General features: G+C 43.1%; 1 protein-coding gene across 6 annotated transcripts; it reads right to left on the minus strand.

Annotated features, from left to right (window-relative positions):
* Positions 1-219: 219 nt before the first annotated feature.
* Positions 220-20,630, minus strand: ZNF248 (zinc finger protein 248). 6 transcript variants are annotated; one of them, XM_045437211.1, is made up of 7 exons: positions 20,517-20,626; positions 19,624-19,695; positions 18,777-18,878; positions 18,634-18,675; positions 10,621-10,747; positions 10,260-10,355; positions 220-4,473 (listed from the first exon to the last, which is right to left on the minus strand). In XM_045437211.1, the coding sequence occupies exons 4-7, from the start codon at positions 18,646-18,648 to the stop codon at positions 2,978-2,980; spliced, it is 1,734 nt and encodes a 577-aa protein (XP_045293167.1). In that variant the 5' UTR covers positions 18,649-18,675; positions 18,777-18,878; positions 19,624-19,695; positions 20,517-20,626; the 3' UTR covers positions 220-2,977. The 6 variants fall into 6 exon arrangements, with proteins under 6 accessions (XP_045293167.1, XP_045293162.1, XP_045293163.1 ...); XM_045437206.1 differs by having other exon boundaries at positions 220-4,476; XM_045437207.1 differs by lacking the exon at positions 19,624-19,695 and having other exon boundaries at positions 220-4,476; positions 20,517-20,630.
* Positions 20,631-21,192: the final 562 nt, after the last annotated feature.

The following is a 21,192-nucleotide window of genomic DNA, read 5'->3' on the forward strand; positions in this document are numbered from 1 at the left end:
GAATTGATCAAAAAATGCAGGGACAACGGGCTACTGATTTGGAAGAATACAGAGCTGCGTATCTCACAACACATATAACGAGAAACACCACAGAGAGATGTACGAAGAAAGCAATTCAACATACTACCCGCTTCACGCATGTCAACAGAGACATACCTGCCACAGCGCTCAGTTCCAAAGGGAATTTACTTATGACACAAAAGCACAATGGAGCAGAAATATGGAACTTTCAACTAGTAGAGTAAGTTTATTTCTAATACGGAGACTTTACATAGGAATTTACAGAAATGAAAACACACTGAGCAGCTCATCAGCCGTTAGCTCCTCCCAGACCTGCTGTCCCCTTTCTCTGCGCCCACCTCAGCTAACCCGCACGTAGCACCGGGCCGGGTACTCCAAAGGGAGGCACCAGCAATTCAGTGCCACAATTCTGGTAGTGACAGAGTCTCCTAGGAGATGGTCTCTCCTCCGTGAGAGCAGCTCTTAATGGGCTCTGGTGACACCTGTCTCCATCCTTTGCCCCTTTAGGATTTAGACTGGTCATGGCTTCTCAGTGATGCCAGCCCCTAGGTGCTTCAGTATTCCTTGTTTCTGGCCCAAACCGCTGTGAGAAGTCTGCCATCAGAATCTTAGTTGGGGTAGCATTCTGGTTTTCATCAGAACCAAGGCTGATACAAAGAGCTATCCCTGTATTAACTTGTCAAAAGAAATCATTCTTCCCCCAAATCACTGTATAGAACATAAACACTTAGAACTAAGTACGTGTCGGTACCAGCTGGAATGCTTCAGCTCTAAGTGACAGACAGCCCTAAGGATCAATAAGAAACCATTACTACTGCAGTAATGTAAAGTCCTAGCAGAAAACAGGTCCAGATGGAGTTGTGCAGCTCTATGACGTCACCTCTGAGCCAGGCTTTTTCCATTTTGTCTATTGTTCTCTTCAGGCTATTGCCCTTCAGGGCCACAAGCTATAATTTGGTACAACATACAAACATGAAAAAATCCAGCATAAGAGAGACAATCTCTCCTTGTGTCTTCTCATGCCAATATTTTATCACTGAGATCTTTCCCAGAAGTACCGCAGAGTATTTTCCAAACATCTCACTGCTCACGTGTCCATCCCAACAAAATCATTAGAATAGCATCTCCATGATTAACTTAATCTGGATTTACTCCTAAATTGCCCGGGGGTGGGGGGATGGGGGATGGGAGGAGAAACAAAACAGAGCCCAGCAAGTAAGAAGTAGAGAATGGGTGCTGGGTGGGCAGTGTCCTTGGAACTGCTGATCAGTGTGTTCCAAGGAGACACAGGAAACAGGACAAAGGAGGAAGAGACAGTATATGACATCCTATTATTTTAAATACAATTATATAGTTCCAGTTCCTGGGTCACATACAACGTATCATGCCTAAGTAGATACAACAACCAAATACCAAGAGAATGAAAGTGGCATTCTAGCGCATAGCACTACTTTTATTTGTGGAGAGTAGGGAGTATTCCTGTTCATAAGTGATGGTGACCTGTGCAAAATTCACGGGATACCATTGTTATTAACAGCTCTTACGTTACAGACTGACCCAGAGGCAGCTGAAAAAACTCAGAAAAATACTATCTGGCTTCTTTTGGGAAGTAGTAGTTCAGTAACAACAGCCCTACTCACTCATCATATACGCCAGCAATGTCACAGAAGAGGGTGGCGATGCGGTGGTGACACAGCACAGACTGGCCAAACTACAAAGAGGCTCTGGTAGTATTTACAATGAAGACTGATGTAAAGGTAGTTAAAAAAAACCTCACAAAAACAGATTTGGGGATCTTTATTGAAGACGCAGTTCAGCGATAATGGCCACAGCCATTTATTTATGGCGGGAAATGGGACCGGGGGTAAGGTATATAGTTTGTACTTTAAATTTTCCAAATATATTTTCATATATACACAGCGGTGTGCCGGTAAATATTTGACAACAGGCTGTCTGAGAAAATAAAAAAATAAAAACCCCGGTTTGTAGGGTTTGCCAATTTGCAGGGTGTAAACACTCCCACTAAAGCCAAGCTACCCTCATGACTGAGTGCAGAGGTGGGAAGGGATGGGCGGGAGCACGTGTTGTATGGTATTGTCACCATGCAGACTCGGTACTGTGAGTGACCTGAAGAACAAGGCTAATAGCAAAATATTATAAAATAATTAGGAAGCAAGGAGTGCTGAGTATTTATTACCTTTGTTTTTAATATAATTTAATTTTTAAATCATGATTATGTTCTAAGAACTGGCTCACAAAATTCCTGGGAATTTAACCATCAGCAGTACTTGCAAGCCACTGCGGGCTTACTCTAACACACGACTGCATCTGTGTGGGTGTGTGTGCATAAATACATTTACATCTACATATATACATCTATATTTACGTCAACCCGTAGACACTGGTGGTATTTAGTGTGGGAAACATTAATACAGACCCTAAGTTATTTAATGAAGGGATATTTTCTCCACAAGTTCGTCAGACTCCAATTTGCAAATCAAGCGTACATCCAATTCCTGTTATATTGCCACACCTACATTGGGCCTGCAATCGTCAGAGACTCCTCACATAAATGTTTAATGCTGCGGTGATTGAACTTTTTTTAAGGTTCAGATTCCACTGTGAGTCTGGGTATGAATGAATAATACCATCCACTGTATTTACAATAAAATTTGGTATCACATCTGGAATACGACACAACATAAATTCTAGACAAAGATTCTTACATTACTTAAGTGAATAAACTTCCCCTCAATATAAATTTTCTGATGAAAAGTTTCAGTTTTTGAGAGCTTTCACATATTCAAAATATCTGTAAGGTTTCATTCTAGTATTAATTATTTGAAGTACAACAAGATGTCGCTTTCTAGTAACATGAGGCATTCTTTGGGTCTCATTCATCTCATTTTCAAAAATGGCGTCAGACTTTGAAAGGGTGGGTGGAGACTTCTGGACATCAGGATGCTGAAAGAGCTTTCACCCTCGTGTGAATTCTCTGATGTTTCGTCAGTACTGACCTCTGACTAAAGGTTTTCCCACATCCGTTACACTCGTAGGGTTTCTCTCCTGTGTGAGTTCTCTGATGTTTAGTGAGAGCTGATTTTTCACAGAAGGTTTTCCCACACTCATTACATTTATAGGGTTTCTCCCCTGTATGAGTTCTTTGATGTACAATGAGGTTTGACTTCACACAGAAGGATTTCCCACATTCATTACATATAAAGGGTTTCTCTCCTGTGTGTGTTCTCTGATGTACAGTTAGGGCTGACCTGTGGCAGAAGGATTTCCCACAGGTATTACATTCATACGGTTTTTCCCCGGTGTGCGTTCTCTGATGTTCCGTGAGGTTTGACTTTACGCAGAACGTTTTTCCACACTGCTTACATGCGTAGGGTTTTTCTCCTGTATGTGTTCGCTGATGGTTGGTAAGGTGTGGTTTCTGACAAAACGATTTCCCACATTCAGTACATTCATAGGGTTTCTCTCCTGTGTGTGTCCTTTGATGCTGAGTGAGGTTTGACTTCTCCCAGAATGTTTTCCCACATTCACCACATTCGAAGGTTTTTTCTCCTGAGTGAGCTCTTCGAAGTTGGGTGAGATGGGACTTCTTGCTGAAGTTATTCCTATTTTCATGGTGCTCATAAGGTTTTTTGCCCATGTGTACTATCTGATGTTTAAAGAGGGCTGACTTTTCCCACGTTTTATGACTCACTTTATATTCGTGGGGAATCTTTCTTGCATAGGTTCCCTGATGGATAATGAAAGTTGAGTCATCACAGAAGGTTTGCCCATATTCGTCATATTCATAAGGAGTCTCCCCTGTAAGAGTTCTCTGGTGTCCCAATCTTAAATCGGTATAGAAGGACTTCCCACAAAGACTGCATTCATATGGCTCCATCTCCAAATGAGTTCTCTGAGATAAACTGAGTTCTAAACTGTGGATGAAGGTTCTTCCACATGCATTGTATTTACAGAGCGTCTCTCCTATCTGTATTTTCTTGTTTGTGAAAAATGCCGCTTCCTCATGGAAGGCTTGTCCATTTTCATTATACTCAGAAGGCTGATCAAAAATTGGCTGACTGAGATCGTGACTACGATGGAGCACATTCCTTTTTTGATTATATTTATAAGATTTCCCTCCAGGAGGAGTTTTCTCATGCCTGATGTCAAGGAGCAATTTCTCATATACATTAAACTCATCAGGCTTCTTTCCAGAATAGCTCTTTCTACTAATAATTAAGCCTGAAATATTTTTCAAACTCATTTCACACGAGTCACATATCTTATATGGAAAATTTCTTGAAGGAACAGAATCTGTGCCCAGATTGAAAGTTTTTCTTACTCTAGCACCACTATCTATATTTAATGTTTTGTTGGCGGTAAAAGCAAGTTGCCAAAAATGTTCGTCTTCATTGTCCTGGCTGCTCTCTATCAGGTCATCAACTTTCCAGTCTTCTAGAAATGAGAAAAATAACCACATCTTATGAATCCTAGTACATTTCTAATGGAAACGAACTCACACAAACGCCCTTTTATCTAGTTGATGCTTTTGTCTTAGGCTCGGTTTCCTGGTGTGAACTAAATCCAAGCATACGTTTTTTTATCCTTCTGCTTTCACTGGAAAATAAAGACATGAGACAGTGGAAACAGGGAAGGAACCTGGCAATGACATTTAACATTTTATTATTTTTTAATTGTTTTTTAAGTTTTATTTATTTTGAGAAAGCGAGCGAACAAGCAAGCATGAGCAGGGGAGGGGCAGAGAGAGAGAGGGGGAGAGAGAATCCCAAGCAGGCTCTGCACTGACAGTGCAGAACCCGACACATGGCTCGAACTCACAAACCATGAGCGAGATCATGACCTGAGCCGAAATCAGGAGTTGGACGCTTAACCGACTAAGCCGCCCAGGCGCCCTGACATTTAACATTTTAAACACGTAACGTTCAAAACTGGACAGGAAAGGGTGAAAATTCAAAGCACAGGGAGCCAGGAGTGGCTGATTCAGGGGAACTCAGAGAATGGGGTCAGCCCGACAGAGACACTGAACACTGCATAAAGTGACAGTGGAGATTAGCAGACAGGGCTTTCAGAGGATGAACTATGTTTGGTGGAGACAGAACAGTCCAGTCCTAAATCCCCTCAGACACAGATTTCTGGGGCAGGATTCCTGCTGCAGCATATCTTCTATTGATGCACCAACACCAACTTCCTCAGGTTCCACCAGGAGGTCCTACAGCCCAGAATCCTGTTTTTCTTTTGACTCATTTCACCAGAAATACTTATTTTTTTTAAAAAAGCTGTAAGAAGCAGGCTGGAAGTGAAATAAACTCAAGACACGGTGAGCAAGGGCTGGAGATTTTCTGAGAGGTGTCCATTTAGGAAGCAGGAAACGTAGAGAATTGGATGAGTTCAACAAGGGAGGGTTTTTTGTTTTGTTTTGTTTTGTTTTTTAGTAACAAATAAACTACAAATAGACTGTTTGAGAAACACGGCCGAGGAAGATTTCAGAGGCAGATCATGGCTGATGTCCTCACATCCTCACAGCCCGACCTCGAACTACGGTAGGATCCTCGCCTGTGTGCGTGTGGCCATTCCTTTTTTCCCCTCCGTTTGATAGATCAGCATCAGAAGACATTTCTGAAAGCACCTATTTCCTCATGTTTTGAAGGACACTGCTTCACCTCAGACTCTCGTTCTCTACCTAGCTGTGATTCACAACACCACAAATATCCAGTAGGAAATACAAAACAGATGAGGGGCGGGCCATCTCTGCAAAGGAACAGGTTCATTTTGTTTTCTCACAGCTGTTAATGAATCTGTCCTGACCGGCAAGTCACACGAGTACTCACCCCAGTCTGCTGGCTTACTTCTCCCCAAAACATTCTGTTTGAGGCAACGCTGATCTTTAAGTCTGCTTTTATATCTAAGCTTATCTTTCACATCAAGGTTTTCTGCCTTTACACCTAGCCTCATCTGTGGCTTTTACCTACTTGTGAGACTTCCTTATGGAAGGATCACTCCTCTACACGGTTCTGAGACCTTCCGCAAACTTTGTCTTACAAATTCTTGGCTGTGCTTCACTGCTGCTACCCAATGCAACAATGTTCATTCGTGTGAAAAAAAGTCTAATGCCGTCCTGAGCCCACTGCTCCAAGGACCGACTGATAACAGTTACTACACTGCAAAACAAATTAAACAAAACAAACTTTCCACCGACTGGATCCACAGTGAGTGTGCAGGCCGCCCTGTCACAAGTCCATTAACAGGACTTCCGTGCAGCTCCAGCTGGGCCTCTCATAAACCGCTCACTCCCAGAGACACACCTTTCACCTGGCCAGCTGCACTCCAGCCCCCTTCTTCCTGGAACCTGGACATCTTCCAGGAAATGCTTTCTTTAACTGAAAACAACAAACCACAAAAATAACAAGCAAAGAATGAACGCCAACGAGCACCGCGACACCCCTTCCGCCTCCAGCCTTTAGTCGCTGTCTTCAGAACAAGTTTACTGCCTGTGAAATTCACCATAGTGTAAGGAAAGTCCTTCTCTCCATGCTACACCTTTGTGAAGACCGCAGTCTGGCTCTTGGCGGGTGTCACCAAAATCCTGCTTCCTCTGACCTCACTAAAGACACAGAATATGAACGACTCTTAAAAGGAATGTGCATGTGAATCATTTCCAAACTGTTCCTGACGGGCTGGTACACATGAGGACCAAACGGCAATGTGCATTTAGGAGAAGTACCACAGAATGCATTCTGAATCGATGAAAAAGAATGATCTCTTCCAAACGTGGCTCCACAGTTAATCAACAAAGTAATTAGTAAACTGTCAGAATTAGGAAAATAAAGGGCTTTCTCTTTGGGACAACAAAATCTCAATAAAGAAAGAAACCCTAAACAAGGGTGCTATGATTAGATCTGAGTTTTGGGGATATGGCCAATCGTGGGTGAGGGTCATAAAATATGGGCCACTTAAGTGATAGGAAAAAAACTTGAGTTCTAACTTAAAATAAGTGAAATAATAACAAGCCATCACAGTGTACCGTGCAATGTCTGAAGAATTCACATGGACACTATTAAGTATCTGAAAAGGCAAAGTAAGTGAGAATAAAAGTTGTAAATAAGACAGAAAGCATTTAGAAGTGAAATTTAAGATATAGGAAAGTATGGGGTTTGGTATAAATTCTGAAGAGCAGAGAGAAAGAAATGACATAGGCAGCATAGGACCACACTGCAATAGTCAGTGAAAACAGACTTCAATTTTAATTTTATTTTTTAATAACTAGCAACTTTTCCAGGCTAGTGAAAGATAAATTGGATGCTTTAGGTAAGAAAATAAAAACCAGTTAGTAATTAGATCGAGCCAGGAATGAGAGAACACAGATGCAGTTCTGGTTTTGAGTGGGATCAGTGAGAAACCGAAGAGGCAAGACGACAGTTCTGGAAGGCAAACAACCCAGGAACATGAGGAGACCAGCAACAGGGGGAAACGGGGTTTAGCGGGCTGGTGCCGGAGCTGCCAGTGAAGGTAGAAATACGATGGCAGACTGTTCCCTGTTGGATTCCTGGGAAACCAGGCTCCAGGGTTTTCCTGTCACTCAGGCTACTCCTTCTCCAGCTCCTCTCACGATGCGATTTAACGGACTGTAAACCACCTGTAGAAGTGGAACTGTTCCAGGGCCACTGCTTTTACTTGGAAACAACCACTCTCTAGAAAAGGAGTCTGCTGGCTGAGCGGGGTCCTTGATCAATGAATGCTTTTTACATCTTTAGAGGGAAAGATAAAAGAAGCAGTAGGGAGGAGTGGAAAGGAAGAAGAGAGGCGAGAGAAGAGGAACCAGGAAGGAGGAGGAGCAGGAGGAGGGGGAGGAGGAGGAGTAAGAACAGGAGGAGAAGGGGGAGCAGGAGGAGGAGCAGGAGGAGGGGGAGGAGGAGGAGGGGGAGGAGAAGCAGGAGGAGGATGGGCAGGAGGAGGAGGAGGGGCAGGAGGATGAGGAGGAGAAGGAGAAGCAGGAGGAGCAGCAGCAGGAGGAAGAGGAGAAGGAGCACGAGCCACCACTGGAGGAGAAGGAGGAGGGGGAGGAGGAGGAGAACAAGCAGAAGGAGGAGGAGCAGGAGGAGGAAGAGGAGGAGGAGAACAAGCAGGAGCAGGAGGAGGAGCAGGAGGAGGAGGAAGAGGAGGAGGAGGAGGAGGAGGAGCTGCCACTGGAGAAGAAGGGGGAGGAGAAGGAGAACAAGCAGGAGGAGGAAGAGCAGGAAGAGGAGCAGGAGGAGGAGGAAGGGCAGGAGGAGGAGGGGCAGGAGGAGGAGGAAGAGCGGGAAGAGGAGCAGGAGGAGCAGCCGCCACCGCCCAGACCACATGTGACCCATGGAACCTAAAATATGTGCTATGGTCTTTACATAAAAGTCCGCCAACCTCCGATCTAGAAGCTCTCTCCCAGCCTCGTGCCTTCCCTGCGACCCACAGCTGACGCCTCTCGCGTGGGCACTTCTGGCTCTGGCCTCAACCACGTCCAGCACACTCGCATACATCCATACTCTCGTTCAACACACAACAGGATTCTAGCAGCTCTCTGGAGCTTCTCGTGTCCAAATTTAAACATGTCGTGATTCCCTTATAATCTCCAACGTCTCTGTCCCAGTAGAGGGCACCCTCGTTGGCCCAGTTGCTTGAGACGGAGCAGTGGAGTCAGGCTGGACTCCTGTCTCTCTTCCACGCTCTCATCCTCGAGATACGCGTACAAATCTCCTGCTCCTCAGCACTTCCAGTATCGCCTTAGCTGCTATCCTCTCCCCTCTGGAGTTCAGAATAGTCTCCTAAATGATATTCTTTCCTTACCCGCGCCCAAGCACCATCTAACCACCACGGTGTATTTACTGCATAAACAATAAATCACATCTGATGACTTAATCTGACTTACATTTACTCAAAAAAAAAAAAAAACAAAAAAAACACAAGGTTTTCTCACATCACTCAAAATAAAATTACCAAGGGCCTGGGGTGCCTGGGTGGCTCAGTTGGTTAGGCGTCCGACTTCGGCTCAGGTCATGATCTCGCGGTCTCTGAGTCTGAGCCCCACGTCAGGCTCTGTGCTGACAGCTTGGAGCCTGGAGCCTGTTTCAGATTCTGTGTCTCCCTCTCTTTCTGACCCTCCCCTGTTCATGCTCTGTCTCTCTCTGCCTCAAAAATAAATAAATGTTAAAAAAAAAAAAAAAAAACTACCAAGGGCCACACTACCTCTACAACATCATCTCCTATCAATCTTGCCCACACCTACTCACCTCCAGCCACAATGGCCCCCTTGCCATTCTTCAAACACTCTTAAACACAGCTGAGAAGTTTAGCACCAGATGTTCCCTGTGCCTGGAACAGCTCACACTTTCACCTCATTAGAGTCTCATCTCTATTGTGGACCTCATCAAAAGGTTTTCTCTGATGTCCTTACCAAATAGCACATGCCATCATTCTCCCTCCCCATCACAAACTGTATGTATGTAGTCACAAGCATGCACGCGTGCGTACACACACAGGCTCCTTGTCCCTCACTGTAATATGTGCTCCATGATAAAAGGGATGTTATTCTTTTAATTACCTAAAAACACAACCAGGTCATAGTGGGTGCCCACCACATGTTTGTTAAACAAATATCTACAAATACAGCAGGAATACACACGAACTAACACGAGGCGTCCAAAGAGAATAAAACAATTTTAAAAGATAAACTAACCAAGAAAAATTATCTGACATGAAACCAACTAAGTTTGCATCGTGGGCACAAGTAAATCACTGAAAAATGTCAAAGGACAAGGAAAGCATTTATGAGTGGAAGTGACATATGGAGGAGTATGATTAAGGTAATAGGGGGATGTGGGCCAACCGTCCTTACTCACTTCCAAAGCTCTAAGACTAAAAAAAGACATTTTTTAAGCATATTTATTTTGAAAGAGAGAGAGAGGGAGGGTGCAGGGGAGGGGAAGAGAGAGAGAGAGAAAGAGAGAGAATCCCAAGCAGGCTCCACACTCTCAGCACAGAGCCCAACACAGGGCTCGATCTCATAGACCACAGGATCATGACCTGAGCCAAAATGAGGAGTTGGATGGCTCAACTGACTGAGCCACCCAGGCGCCCCTAAAAAAAAGAAATTTCTGAAGAATGATTTCAAAAGTGATAAACCCTAAACCAATGGCCTAAGATCTCATCCCCTAGCCTTCCATCTGCCCATGAATTCACTAACTCACCTTGGTGGCAGTGGCTTGGGAATCCTGCCTCTAATATCCAGGGCTCCTCTCCTTGCTCTATCTTGAAGACCACTTCTGGCTTAGTAAAGCAATATCCTGTTAAGAAAAAATAATACAAGACAATGGTTAAAGAGCCTGGCTTCAGGAACTCTGAAAGGTACAGCTTTGGGAGCTACCCAAGGGAGATGCCCAAATGAACCAACCCCTGAGAAAACAGCATTTTTTATGGGGGCCAGAGAGAGACGGGTCATCTCATGGCCCTGAATCTCGAGTTTCAAATCAGAAAATTCCACAGGCAATTCCTATGTTTCAACAACCAGAAATGTACTGGTAGTCAGGCACAAGGGAAAAAAATTCTTACCTACTGAGACAAGGTGGCTGTAATTTTCTAGAATCACATCTCTGTATAGTATCTTCTGAGCAGGATCCAGCAGATACCACTCTTCCTGAGTGAAGTCCACACATACATCTTTGAATGACACTTGTTCCTGTAATGGTATATTCCTTTTCTATATGAAAGTGTCAGAACTACAGGACACGGAAGAGATTTAAAAGAGCTTATCTCTTTAGGATTCACTAAAAATTGACATACGGGACGCCTTCTTTTGTGCTATACTATGTAGGATAAAAGAAGTATCTTGCACAAATTGAGTTTCCACTAAGGGCCTGGAACTGTTCCCCTTGCTGCTAATACTGCTGATGAAAACATCGTTCCTGTGCTTCAAGCGCTTACGATCTGAGGAGTAGATGCATACGTTAACCTTTACTAAATTACACACTGCAGGAGCCAACGGTGTGCACACAGCACACTGGGAAGGAAGGCAAACCAAGAAAAAGTTAGCTCTTTAATATTATCATTTATGTGACAGAAGAAATAGGTAATAAAATAGAGCAGACCACGAGGAGACCCAGATATTGGAATTAATAAACAAGAACTTTAAAACAAATTATGATTAATATGGCTAATAAAACAGAGGAAAACACGAACAAAATAAAGGAACAGAGGAGGTAAGTTGACGGATACGTGGTATGGGTGCCGTGCAGAGAAGTAATAGAGCAGGCCGGAGACTGCTAGCCCCTGAAAGGTCCGCTGTGAGGCGCCCTTGACTGGCACCTGGGAACTTGGACTTCAGGAGACTCACCGTGCACTAATACGAATGGTTTGCTGAGCCTAAACTGTGTGTAAGCAATATGCTTTATGCACACACGTGCATCCTTCTGGTCTCGAAGTTTCTGTGCTAAGCAGAGAGTACCGATGTCATCAGCTCCTGGTCTCTGAGCACTGAGTCTCCTGAGCTCCCCGGGCAGACATTTCCCATTTGCTGTCACATCTCACTGCTGGGGCACTGACGGGCGTCTCGGGGGAAGACTCTTACAAGTCTGCTCCTGGCTTCCTCTCAACTCTGCTCCACGTCCTTTTCCCTTCCCTGATTCTGCTTTGTACACCTGCCCGTTAAGGAGTCAGAGCCGTAAGAAGGACTACCCGCTGAGTCACTGAACCTGGGGATGGTCTCCGGGCCCTCGGATACATGTGTCTACAGACACACAACGTACACACATCCGAACACAGATAAAATGGGCACTTTAGAGCTAAGAAACACAGCATCGGAATTAACTCATTACCTGGATTCAAGTCCTCACAGAGAACATACACATACATCTATCAAAAGAGTATCAAAATATGTACCTCAAAACTGACAGAACTGAACGGAGAAATACACAAATTTATACTCATAGTTGGGAGACTTCGACACCCCTCCGTCAATACTGACAGATCAAGGAGGCAGAAATCAGTTAAGTACATAAATGACCTGAACAGCACTATCTATCGACACGATCTAATTGGCAGTTATAGAATACTCCATCCAAAATAGTAAAACACACACTTTATCATTCTATTTTAGCTCACATGGAACCTTCACCAAGATAAAGCATAGTCTCGGCCACAAAACACACCTTAACAAATTTAAAACAACAGCTATGATACAAAATACGTTCTCAGATTACAATGGAATTAAATAGAAATCAATAATCATGAGATAGCTGGAAAATCTCCCAAACACTTGAAAATTAAACAACACACTTATAAATAACCCATAGTTCAAAGAAGCCTCAAAAGAAATTTTTAAATATTTTAAATAAAATAAAAATAAAAATAGCACTTATCAAAATTTGTGGAATGGATTGAAATACATAGAGGGAAATTTATACCATCAAATGTATATATTAGAAAAGAAAAATTTTAGGGGCACCTGGGTGGCTCAGTTGGTTAAGTGTCTGACACTTCAGCTCAGGTATGATCTCACAGTTTGTGAGTTCGAGCCCCGTGTCTGGCTCTGTGCTGACAGACAGCTCAGAGCCTGTAGCCTGCTTTGTATTGTGTCTTCATCTCTCTGCCCCTCCTCTGCTCATCTCTCTCTCTCTCCCCCCCAAAAATAAATAAACATCCAAAAAAAACAGAAAGAAAAATTTTATATCAGTAACCTGAGTTTCCATCTTAGTAAACTATAGAAGAAAGGCAAATTAAGCCAAAAGCAACCAAAATAAAGGAAACATTAGAATAAATCAATGAAATTGAAACCGTGAAAAAAAAAATCAATGAAACCAACAGCTGCTTTGAAAAGACCAATAAAGTTAATAAACTTCCAGAAAACCTAACCAAGAAAAAAAGAAAAGAAACAAATTATGAATCTCAGAAATGATCGGTCAATACTGATCCTAATGACATTAAAATAATAAGAGAATACCACAAACAATTCTATTCCTGAAAAATCAGATGAAATGGACAAATTCCTTAAAAGACACGGCTACCATTTCCTACAAAAAAATAAATAGCCTGAATAGATCTATATCTGTTAAAAAAAAAAAAAACAAAAACTTGAATTAGGGGTACCTGGGTGGCTCAGTTGGTTAGGCGTCCAACTTCAGCTCAGGTCATGATCACATGCTCCGTGGTTCGAGCCCTGCATCAGGCTGTGTGCTGACAGCTCAGAGCCTGGAACCTACTTTGGATTCTGTGTCTCCCTCTCTCTCTGACCCTCCCCACTCACTCTGTGAAAAATGAATAAACCTTAAAAAGAATTTTTTAATAAAATAAATTTTAAAAAACTTGAATAAATAATCAAATCACTCCCATAATAGAAAGCACAAAGCCCAAATGCTGTCACTGGTGAATTCTATTAAACGTTTAAGGAAAAAATACCAATTCTTCACAATCTCCTCTAGTACACAACACTTGAAAATTCATATTATGAGGCCAGCAGTATCCTAATACCAAAACCAGATAAAGACATGAGAAACTAAAGACCAATATCTCCCATTAACATAGACACAAAAATCCTCAAATACTGGCAAATCAAATCTGACAATGTATAAGATGTATTTTAAACCACGACCGGGTGGAGTTTATTCCAGGTATGGAAGGCTAGATCAATGTTTAAAAAAAAAAAAAAAAAATCAATGAATACAATCTAATACGTCAACAGGCCAAGAAGAAAATTTACATGATCCAATCAATTGATGAAGAAAAAGCATTTGCCAAAATCTAACAGCATTCATGATGAAAATTCTCAGCAAACTAGGAATAGGGGGATCTTTCTCAGCTTGATAAAGACCATCTACAAAAATCTTACAGCAATATCACAGTTAATGTTAAGAGACTGGACACTTTTCCTCTAAGGGCAGGAATAGGGCAAGGATGTCTTGTCTCAATATTCCTATTCAACTCTGTGTTGGAAGCACTCACTAGTGCAGTAAGACCCAAAAGAAACCAAAAGAAAGAAAAAAAAAATATATATATATATATACATACATACATACATACATACATACATACATACATGATTGGCTCTCTATTCTCCTCCACTGATCTATGTGTTTATTTTTGTGCCAGTACCATACTGTTTCAATTACTGTAGCTCTTTGTAGTCTATCTGGAAATCTGGGATTGTGATACCTCCAGCTTTGCTTTTCTTTCCCAAGATGGTTTTGGCTATTCAAAGTAGAACAGAACAGACAGCCCAGAAATAAACCCACAGTTATATAGTCGATTAGTCTTCAACAAAGGAGGCAAGAATATACAATGGGAAAAAGACAGTCTCTTTAACAAACGCTGCTGGGAAAAAGCTACATGCAAAAAAAATGAAACTGGACCATTTCTTACACCATACACGAAAGAGATTAAAAACCTAAATGTGAGACCTGAAACCGGAAGAAAACATAGGCAATAATTTCTTTGACATCATCTGTAGAACTATTTTTCTAGATATGTCTCCTCAGGCAAGGGAAACAAAAGCAAAATTAAACTACTGGGACTACGCCAAAACAAAAAAGCTTCTGCACAGCAAAGAAATCCATCAATAAAACAAAAATAAAACCTTGGGAGAAGATATCTGCAAATGATATATCTGTTAAGGATCTGATTTCCAAAATACATAACTTATACAACTCAGCACAGAAAAAAACAAGCTGATTAAAAACTGGATGGAGGACCTGAATAAACATTTCTCCAAGGAAGACATATAGATGGTCAAGAGACACATGAAGAGATGCTCAACATCACTCATCATCAGGGAAACTCAAATCAAAACCACGAGATATCACTTTACAACTGTCAGAATGGCTAGACTCAAAAAAGAAATGACAGGAGTTGGTGAGAATGTGAAAAAGGAGCCCTCATATACTGATGGGGGGGATATTAGGGGATAGGGGTGCAGCCACTATGGAAAACAGTATAAAGGTTCCTCCCAAAAAAAAAAAAAAAAAATAGAACTACCATATGATCCAGTAATTCCACAACTTGGTATTTACTCAAAGAAAATGAAAACACTGAATTGAAAAGATATATGCACCTCTATGTTTATATATAAATGTAACATTATTTACAATAGACAAAATACGGAGGCAAGCCAAGAGTGCATCGACAAATGGATAAAGAAGATGTGGTACACACACACACATACACACACACACACACACACACACAACCACACACGCAATGGACCATTACTCGGCCATAAAAAGAATGAAATCTTGACATCTGCAACAACATGGATAGATGTAGAGACTACAGTGCTAGGTGAAAGAAGTCAAAGAAACACAACTACCATATGGAATTTAAGAAACAAAAGAGACACAAAAAGAGACTCTTAAATATAGAGAACAAACTGGTTATTGCCAGAGGGGAGGTGGGTGGGGGAAAGAAATGAGATCACTGGGATCAAAGCAAAAATAAAACTCTCTATTTGAAGTCAATATGAGTGTCTATATAGAAAACCTCAAGAAATCTATAAAAAGAAAGAAAAAACCAACTGGAAGTAATAAGCAAATACAACAACACCACAGGATAAAAGTCAATATTAAAAAGTCAACTGTTTTCCTATATCCAAATAAAGAACTGGAATTCCACAGGGCACCTGGGTGGCTCAGTCAGTTCAGCGTCTCACTTGATTTTGCCTCAGGTCATGGTCTCACAGTATGTGGGATCAAGTCATGGTTGGGCCCTTAGCTGACAGTGTGGAGCCCACTTGGAAATCTCTCTCCTTCTCTCTGCCTCTCTCCCTGACTCGTTCTCTCTCACTTTAAATAAATAAATAAACAAACACAAATAAAATGAAGAATTGGAATTCCAAATTTTCAAATGAATGAAAAAATACCATTTACAATAGTGCCAAAAAAAAAGGTACTCAAGTATAAATATAACACAATATCTACAGGTGTTTGCAGAAAAACACAACTGATGGAAGAAATCAAAGATCTAAATAAATGGAGAAATGTTCCATATTCATCAAGAGGAAGACTCAATATGGCTAAGATACCAATTCTTTCCAACTTAATCTATAAATTCAATGTGACTCAAATAAAAACCCCAGCATTTTGGGGCACCTGGATAGCTCAGTGAGTTGAGTGTCTGACTCCTGATTTCGGCTCAGGTCATGATCCCAAGGCCACAAGATCGAGCCCCAAGCCCTGCTTGGGATTCTCTCTCTCCCTCTCTCTCTATCACTCTTCCCCTGTCTCCAGCTCACACACTATCTCCAAAATAAAACTTTAAAAAAATAATAAAATAAAAAATTTTTAAAAAACAGCTATTTTGCAGATACTAACAAAATGACTCTGAAGCTTATATAGAAAGGCAAAGGATCTAGAACAGCCAACACAATGTGGAAGAAGAAAAATGAGAATTCACATCAACTGATCTCCAGATGTAGTATAAAGCTACAAGTATCCACAACAGTATGTTATTGCTGAAAGAGACACACAGGTCAATGGAACAAATAGAGGGTCCAGGATTAGATTTACCAAAATACAGTCAAATAATTTTTGACAAAGGAACAAAGGCAATAAAAGAAGAAAAGATACTCTCAACAAATGGTGGTGGACAACTGGATACCCATGCAAAAGAAATGAACCTAGACAGAGACCCTACACCTTACACAAATATTAACTAAAGATGAATCAGAGATCTAAATGTAAGATGCAAAACCTTCTAGAAGAAAATACAGAACACAGGATATAAGAGAAAAATCTCTGTGCCCCTGGATTTGGTGATGAGCTTTTAGATACAAGAGAAAAAGCACATCCCATGGCAGGGGGTTGTGGGGAAGGGCAGGAAACACGGGCTGGGCATTATTAAAAACAAAATCTGCTCGGCAAAAGGCATTTTCTAAGAAAATGAAAGGACAAGGCACAGACTAGGAGAAAATATTTGCAACACATATATCTACTAAAGGATTTGTATCCAAAAAATACAAAAGAACTCTTAAAGCTCAGTAAGAAAACAAATGACCCATTGAAAAATGGGCAAAAGATGTGAACAAACATATCACCAAAGACATAACGATAGCAAATAAACATATGAACAAATGTTCAATATCACCCGTTAGTAGGAAAATGCAAATTAACACAAAAATAAGGGGTGCCTGGGTGGTTCAGTCGGTTTAGCGTCTGAGTCTTGATTTCGGCTTTGGTCCAATCTCACAGTTGGTGAGACTGAGCTCCGCATCGAGCTCTGAGCTGCTAGCACACAGCCTGCTTGGGATTCTCTCTCTGGCCCTCCCCTGCTCGCATGCATGCACTCTCTCTTTCTCTCTCTCTCAAAATAAATAAATAAACATTTTTCAAAAAACCACACAAAAATGAGATGTCATGACACATTAGAATGGTTAAATCCAAAATAATGGCAATACCAATTTCAGGTCCAGATGCAGAACAAGGATTCTGATTTGTAATTGGCAGGAATGGAAACGGATACAGCACCTTTGTAAAAATGGTTTGGCAGTTTCTTGCAAAGCTAAACATACATTACATAACTGACCCGGCAATTTCACACCCTAGCATCTGAAACCTTATGTCTCCTTAAAACCTACACATGAGGGGCGCCTGGGTGGCTCAGTCGGTTGAGCGTCCGACTTCGGCTCAGGTCACGATCTCGTGGTCCGTGAGTTCAAGCCCGGCATCGGGCTCTGTGCTGACTGCTCAGAGCCTGGAGCCCGCTTCGGATTCTGTGTCTCCCTCTCTCTCTGCCCCTCGCCCATGCATGCTCTGTCTCTCTCTCTGTCTCAAAAATAAATAAAACATTAAAAAAAAATTTTTTTTTAATTAAAAAAAAAAACCTACACATGAATATTTCTAGCCCCTTAATTCATAAGGGCCCCGACCTGGAAGAATCAAGAGTCCAGGGGTTAACAACTCTGAAATCATGTACATGTACATGTATGCTCAAATTGAACTATCAAGTCAATAAAATCCATTTGATGTTAGCCAGATTCTCACTGTTAGAGTGGGAGACTACACACAAGCAAGGAGAGAAGGTTAGAATGCTACATGTGGTAATGATTACAACAGGAGAAAACAGTGTGAACTAATACGTAGCCTACTGTAGATAGAGATGGTTGTATACTGAAACATTTATAGACTTGTGTATATGCATGGGTTAGTACACACATGTATTTCCTTGTTCAGTTAGCTGGGAGGGTCTACCAGCAATGATGCACCACTAGCAAAAGGCACACCTAGTCCCCCAGTCTTGGTTTCTAATACTGTGCTCCAATGAAAGGAACAAGAGCTATTTAGGAAAAATAGGGTAGAGACAGAGGGAGACACAGAATCCGAAGCAGGCTCCAGGCTCTGAGCTGTCAGCACACAGCCCGACGCGGGGCTCGAACCCACAAACTGTGAGATCATGACCTGGGCTGAAGTCGGATGCTTAACCGACTGAGCCACGCAGGTGCCCCTGAATTTGCTACTCTTGACATACTGCCCTCAATCTAATTCTTGTCCACTTCTACTTTTTCGTTTTAAAAATATGAATCCTTACAAACTTTAGACAACTCGTTTTAAAACAAAGTGGGAATACACAAACCAAAAAACTCACCTGGGATCTGTTCATTTTCCGCTCTTAGTGAAGGAGGCAGAGCTGAGGGGAACAAGGAAGAAGGAAGTTAGGAGAGACTTGGCCTATCTTGCAGTTCCTGAATTTACCTGCCTACGCAACAGCTCCACATACAAGATACTTACGTGTCCATGTGTGGCTCCGATATATGTTGAGCTTAGACATGATACTTTTCACTGAGTGAATGTAAACATTTGTTTCTTATTGATTTATTACCAATTTAGGTTCTGTGACACAGAAAAATTAAAAACATGAGAAGATGAGTTTAACATAGAACAGTAACCTAAAGGAGGAAACACTATGGGTTTGTCAAAAAAACTGATGTGGTGGGGAAAAATTAAAAACCTCAAGCCACATTGTTAATATTTTCCAGTTAACACCATTAATCCCTTGAGGTCAGATAATCCAAGAAACCTCTGGAAAAAAGAGATGGGACTGTTTAAGGCAACGTAAAAAATCTTTAATGTTTGTTCTAACCTGCTTACAACTTTCAAAAGGTCTTTTGGTAACAAACTATCTTTGACTTCACAGTGGCACAACGGGCAGTGGCCCAGCCATCTGCAGACCTAACTTTTAACCGTGGTTCTGGCACTAACAAACTGCATAATCTCAGTCAGTCAGCTCCTCAGGCTCAATTTTTGCCTTCTCACTTTTCAAATAAGGTCAAAACAGATAACCCTACAAGAGACTTGCCTGCACTACCATTCTGTACGCCTGTAAGGTCAGGAAAGCGGGAACCTCGGCATCTTTCTAGATGCCATCAACAATAGGACATTGTTTGAGGGCAGCTCGCCTCCGGAAACAGTGAACAGAAAATGAGGGGAGAAGGGAGTGTTCAGAGAGGGGTGATGACAGAACTTCCTTAGCTATGGCTGGTGAACCTTTCATTCCCGACCATGCCCTCACAAACTCTCCAAAGAGGCGACGTTTCCTGTGCAGGCTGCGTGCCCACCCCTCTCAGCTCCAGCTCACCTCGCTCTTCTTAACTCTGTCCCAGACCTTCCACCGTCACACAGCCTTCGATGGCTTCAGGATACAGTCATGCTTATACATAACAAATAACAAATGAATACATAATAAATAATAACTTGGGATCTGGGGAATGTTAGAGCCAGGAAAGGGCCTTGGTGGCTAGCTAGTCCAGCCCCTTCCCTGTTCCATTGCACAAATGAGTTAATTGAGCAATGAAGGCCCTAGAGACTTGTCCACGCTCCAGCCGCACGTATTACACACATAACAAACAAATACAATAGCAGCTAACAAAATGCGAGTGCTCAGAACAATGCAGTGCGGCAAGGATTCCGGACACCCACACTTTACAGATAAGGAGCCCGAGCCTCACGTCGGCTATTCGGTCAGAGCCCTTCATTTACATCAGAAGCCCTGCCTGGCTCACTCGTTCTCTCCTACGACCGCGCCCCTCCTTAGATAGCCAGGCGCCTATAAGACGCACGCGCACACGTCACAACGTGAAGCGCGCACGCACGTCGCGCACGCGCGTTCACTCTTTTCCGCAGCCCCACCCCCTCCCCGTGGGCCTAGCGCACACGTCACGCACGCGCACTCCCCACCCGCGGCCGCACGACGGCGCAGCCCGCTTAGCGCTGGAGCTGGACATCTGCGGACCCTGCAAGCCGGAGAGCCCACGTTCCCACGCGGGACCCCGGTCCCTTAATCTGAGACGCCCATGCCCCCCCCACACACACACACACCCCGCGTCCCTTCCACTCTGCAGGCGCCGCAGAAGCCTGGGGTCCCTCCTATGTCCGCGGGGCCCCTACCCACCACTGGGCACCGCCGCCCCCGCCGGACCCCCGAGCCGCGCGGGGCCCCCTGGGCCCTCGCACCCTCCCTCCGGGGCTCACCCGCAGCTCCCTCGCCGCGTGGACCCGGAAGCCAGGGAAGGTTTCCCACGAGGGGCTGGAGGCCGGGGAAGGACGAGCCGGGAGGAGTAGGCGGGGATGCACATGCGCAGAGGGAGGGAGCGGCGCGGCTGCGGCGGAGAGCTGGAGCTCTCTGCTCCTGGCAGCTTGGGCTGGGAAAGTGCCCGTATCCTCCTTAGAAGCGACGTCTCACTCCTAAGTTGTAAAAGCTAGTGGTAGTAGCCAGCGAACAGGGTTTTAGTGAAGCTTGGAGGCATTTGCGTTGTTAAAGCCCTTAAGATGTTGCCTAAATTGTTCAGTACCTCTCTCAAGATTCCCTTTCCCTTTCCCCTTTTCCTGATTCACCTGCCCACTCCTCGAGAAATCAGCTGGAGCGTAGCTGTCGAGTCTGCTGAGTTCAGAGCTTATCATCTAAGATATTCACTTCTGCCTGGAGCCAGCATTCTGTCCGTGCCCCCGACGCCTGCAGCAAAGCAGTGCGCCTTCTAGACACAAGCCAAGAGAAGGAAAGGTGTGCATGGATTTCAGTTATAAACGTGGGATCTGTGACCAGCATGGTTATCCTTTGGAATGGGGGAAGAAGCAAGCTAGCAATTCGGTATTCGTGCTAAAAGCCGTTGAAGTGTTCTTATACCAAACTCGAAGAAAGCACCCTCTC

The sequence above is a fragment of the Leopardus geoffroyi genome, chromosome D2 (assembly GCF_018350155.1).
Source record: "Leopardus geoffroyi isolate Oge1 chromosome D2, O.geoffroyi_Oge1_pat1.0, whole genome shotgun sequence".
Taxonomy (NCBI): Eukaryota; Metazoa; Chordata; class Mammalia; order Carnivora; family Felidae; genus Leopardus; species Leopardus geoffroyi.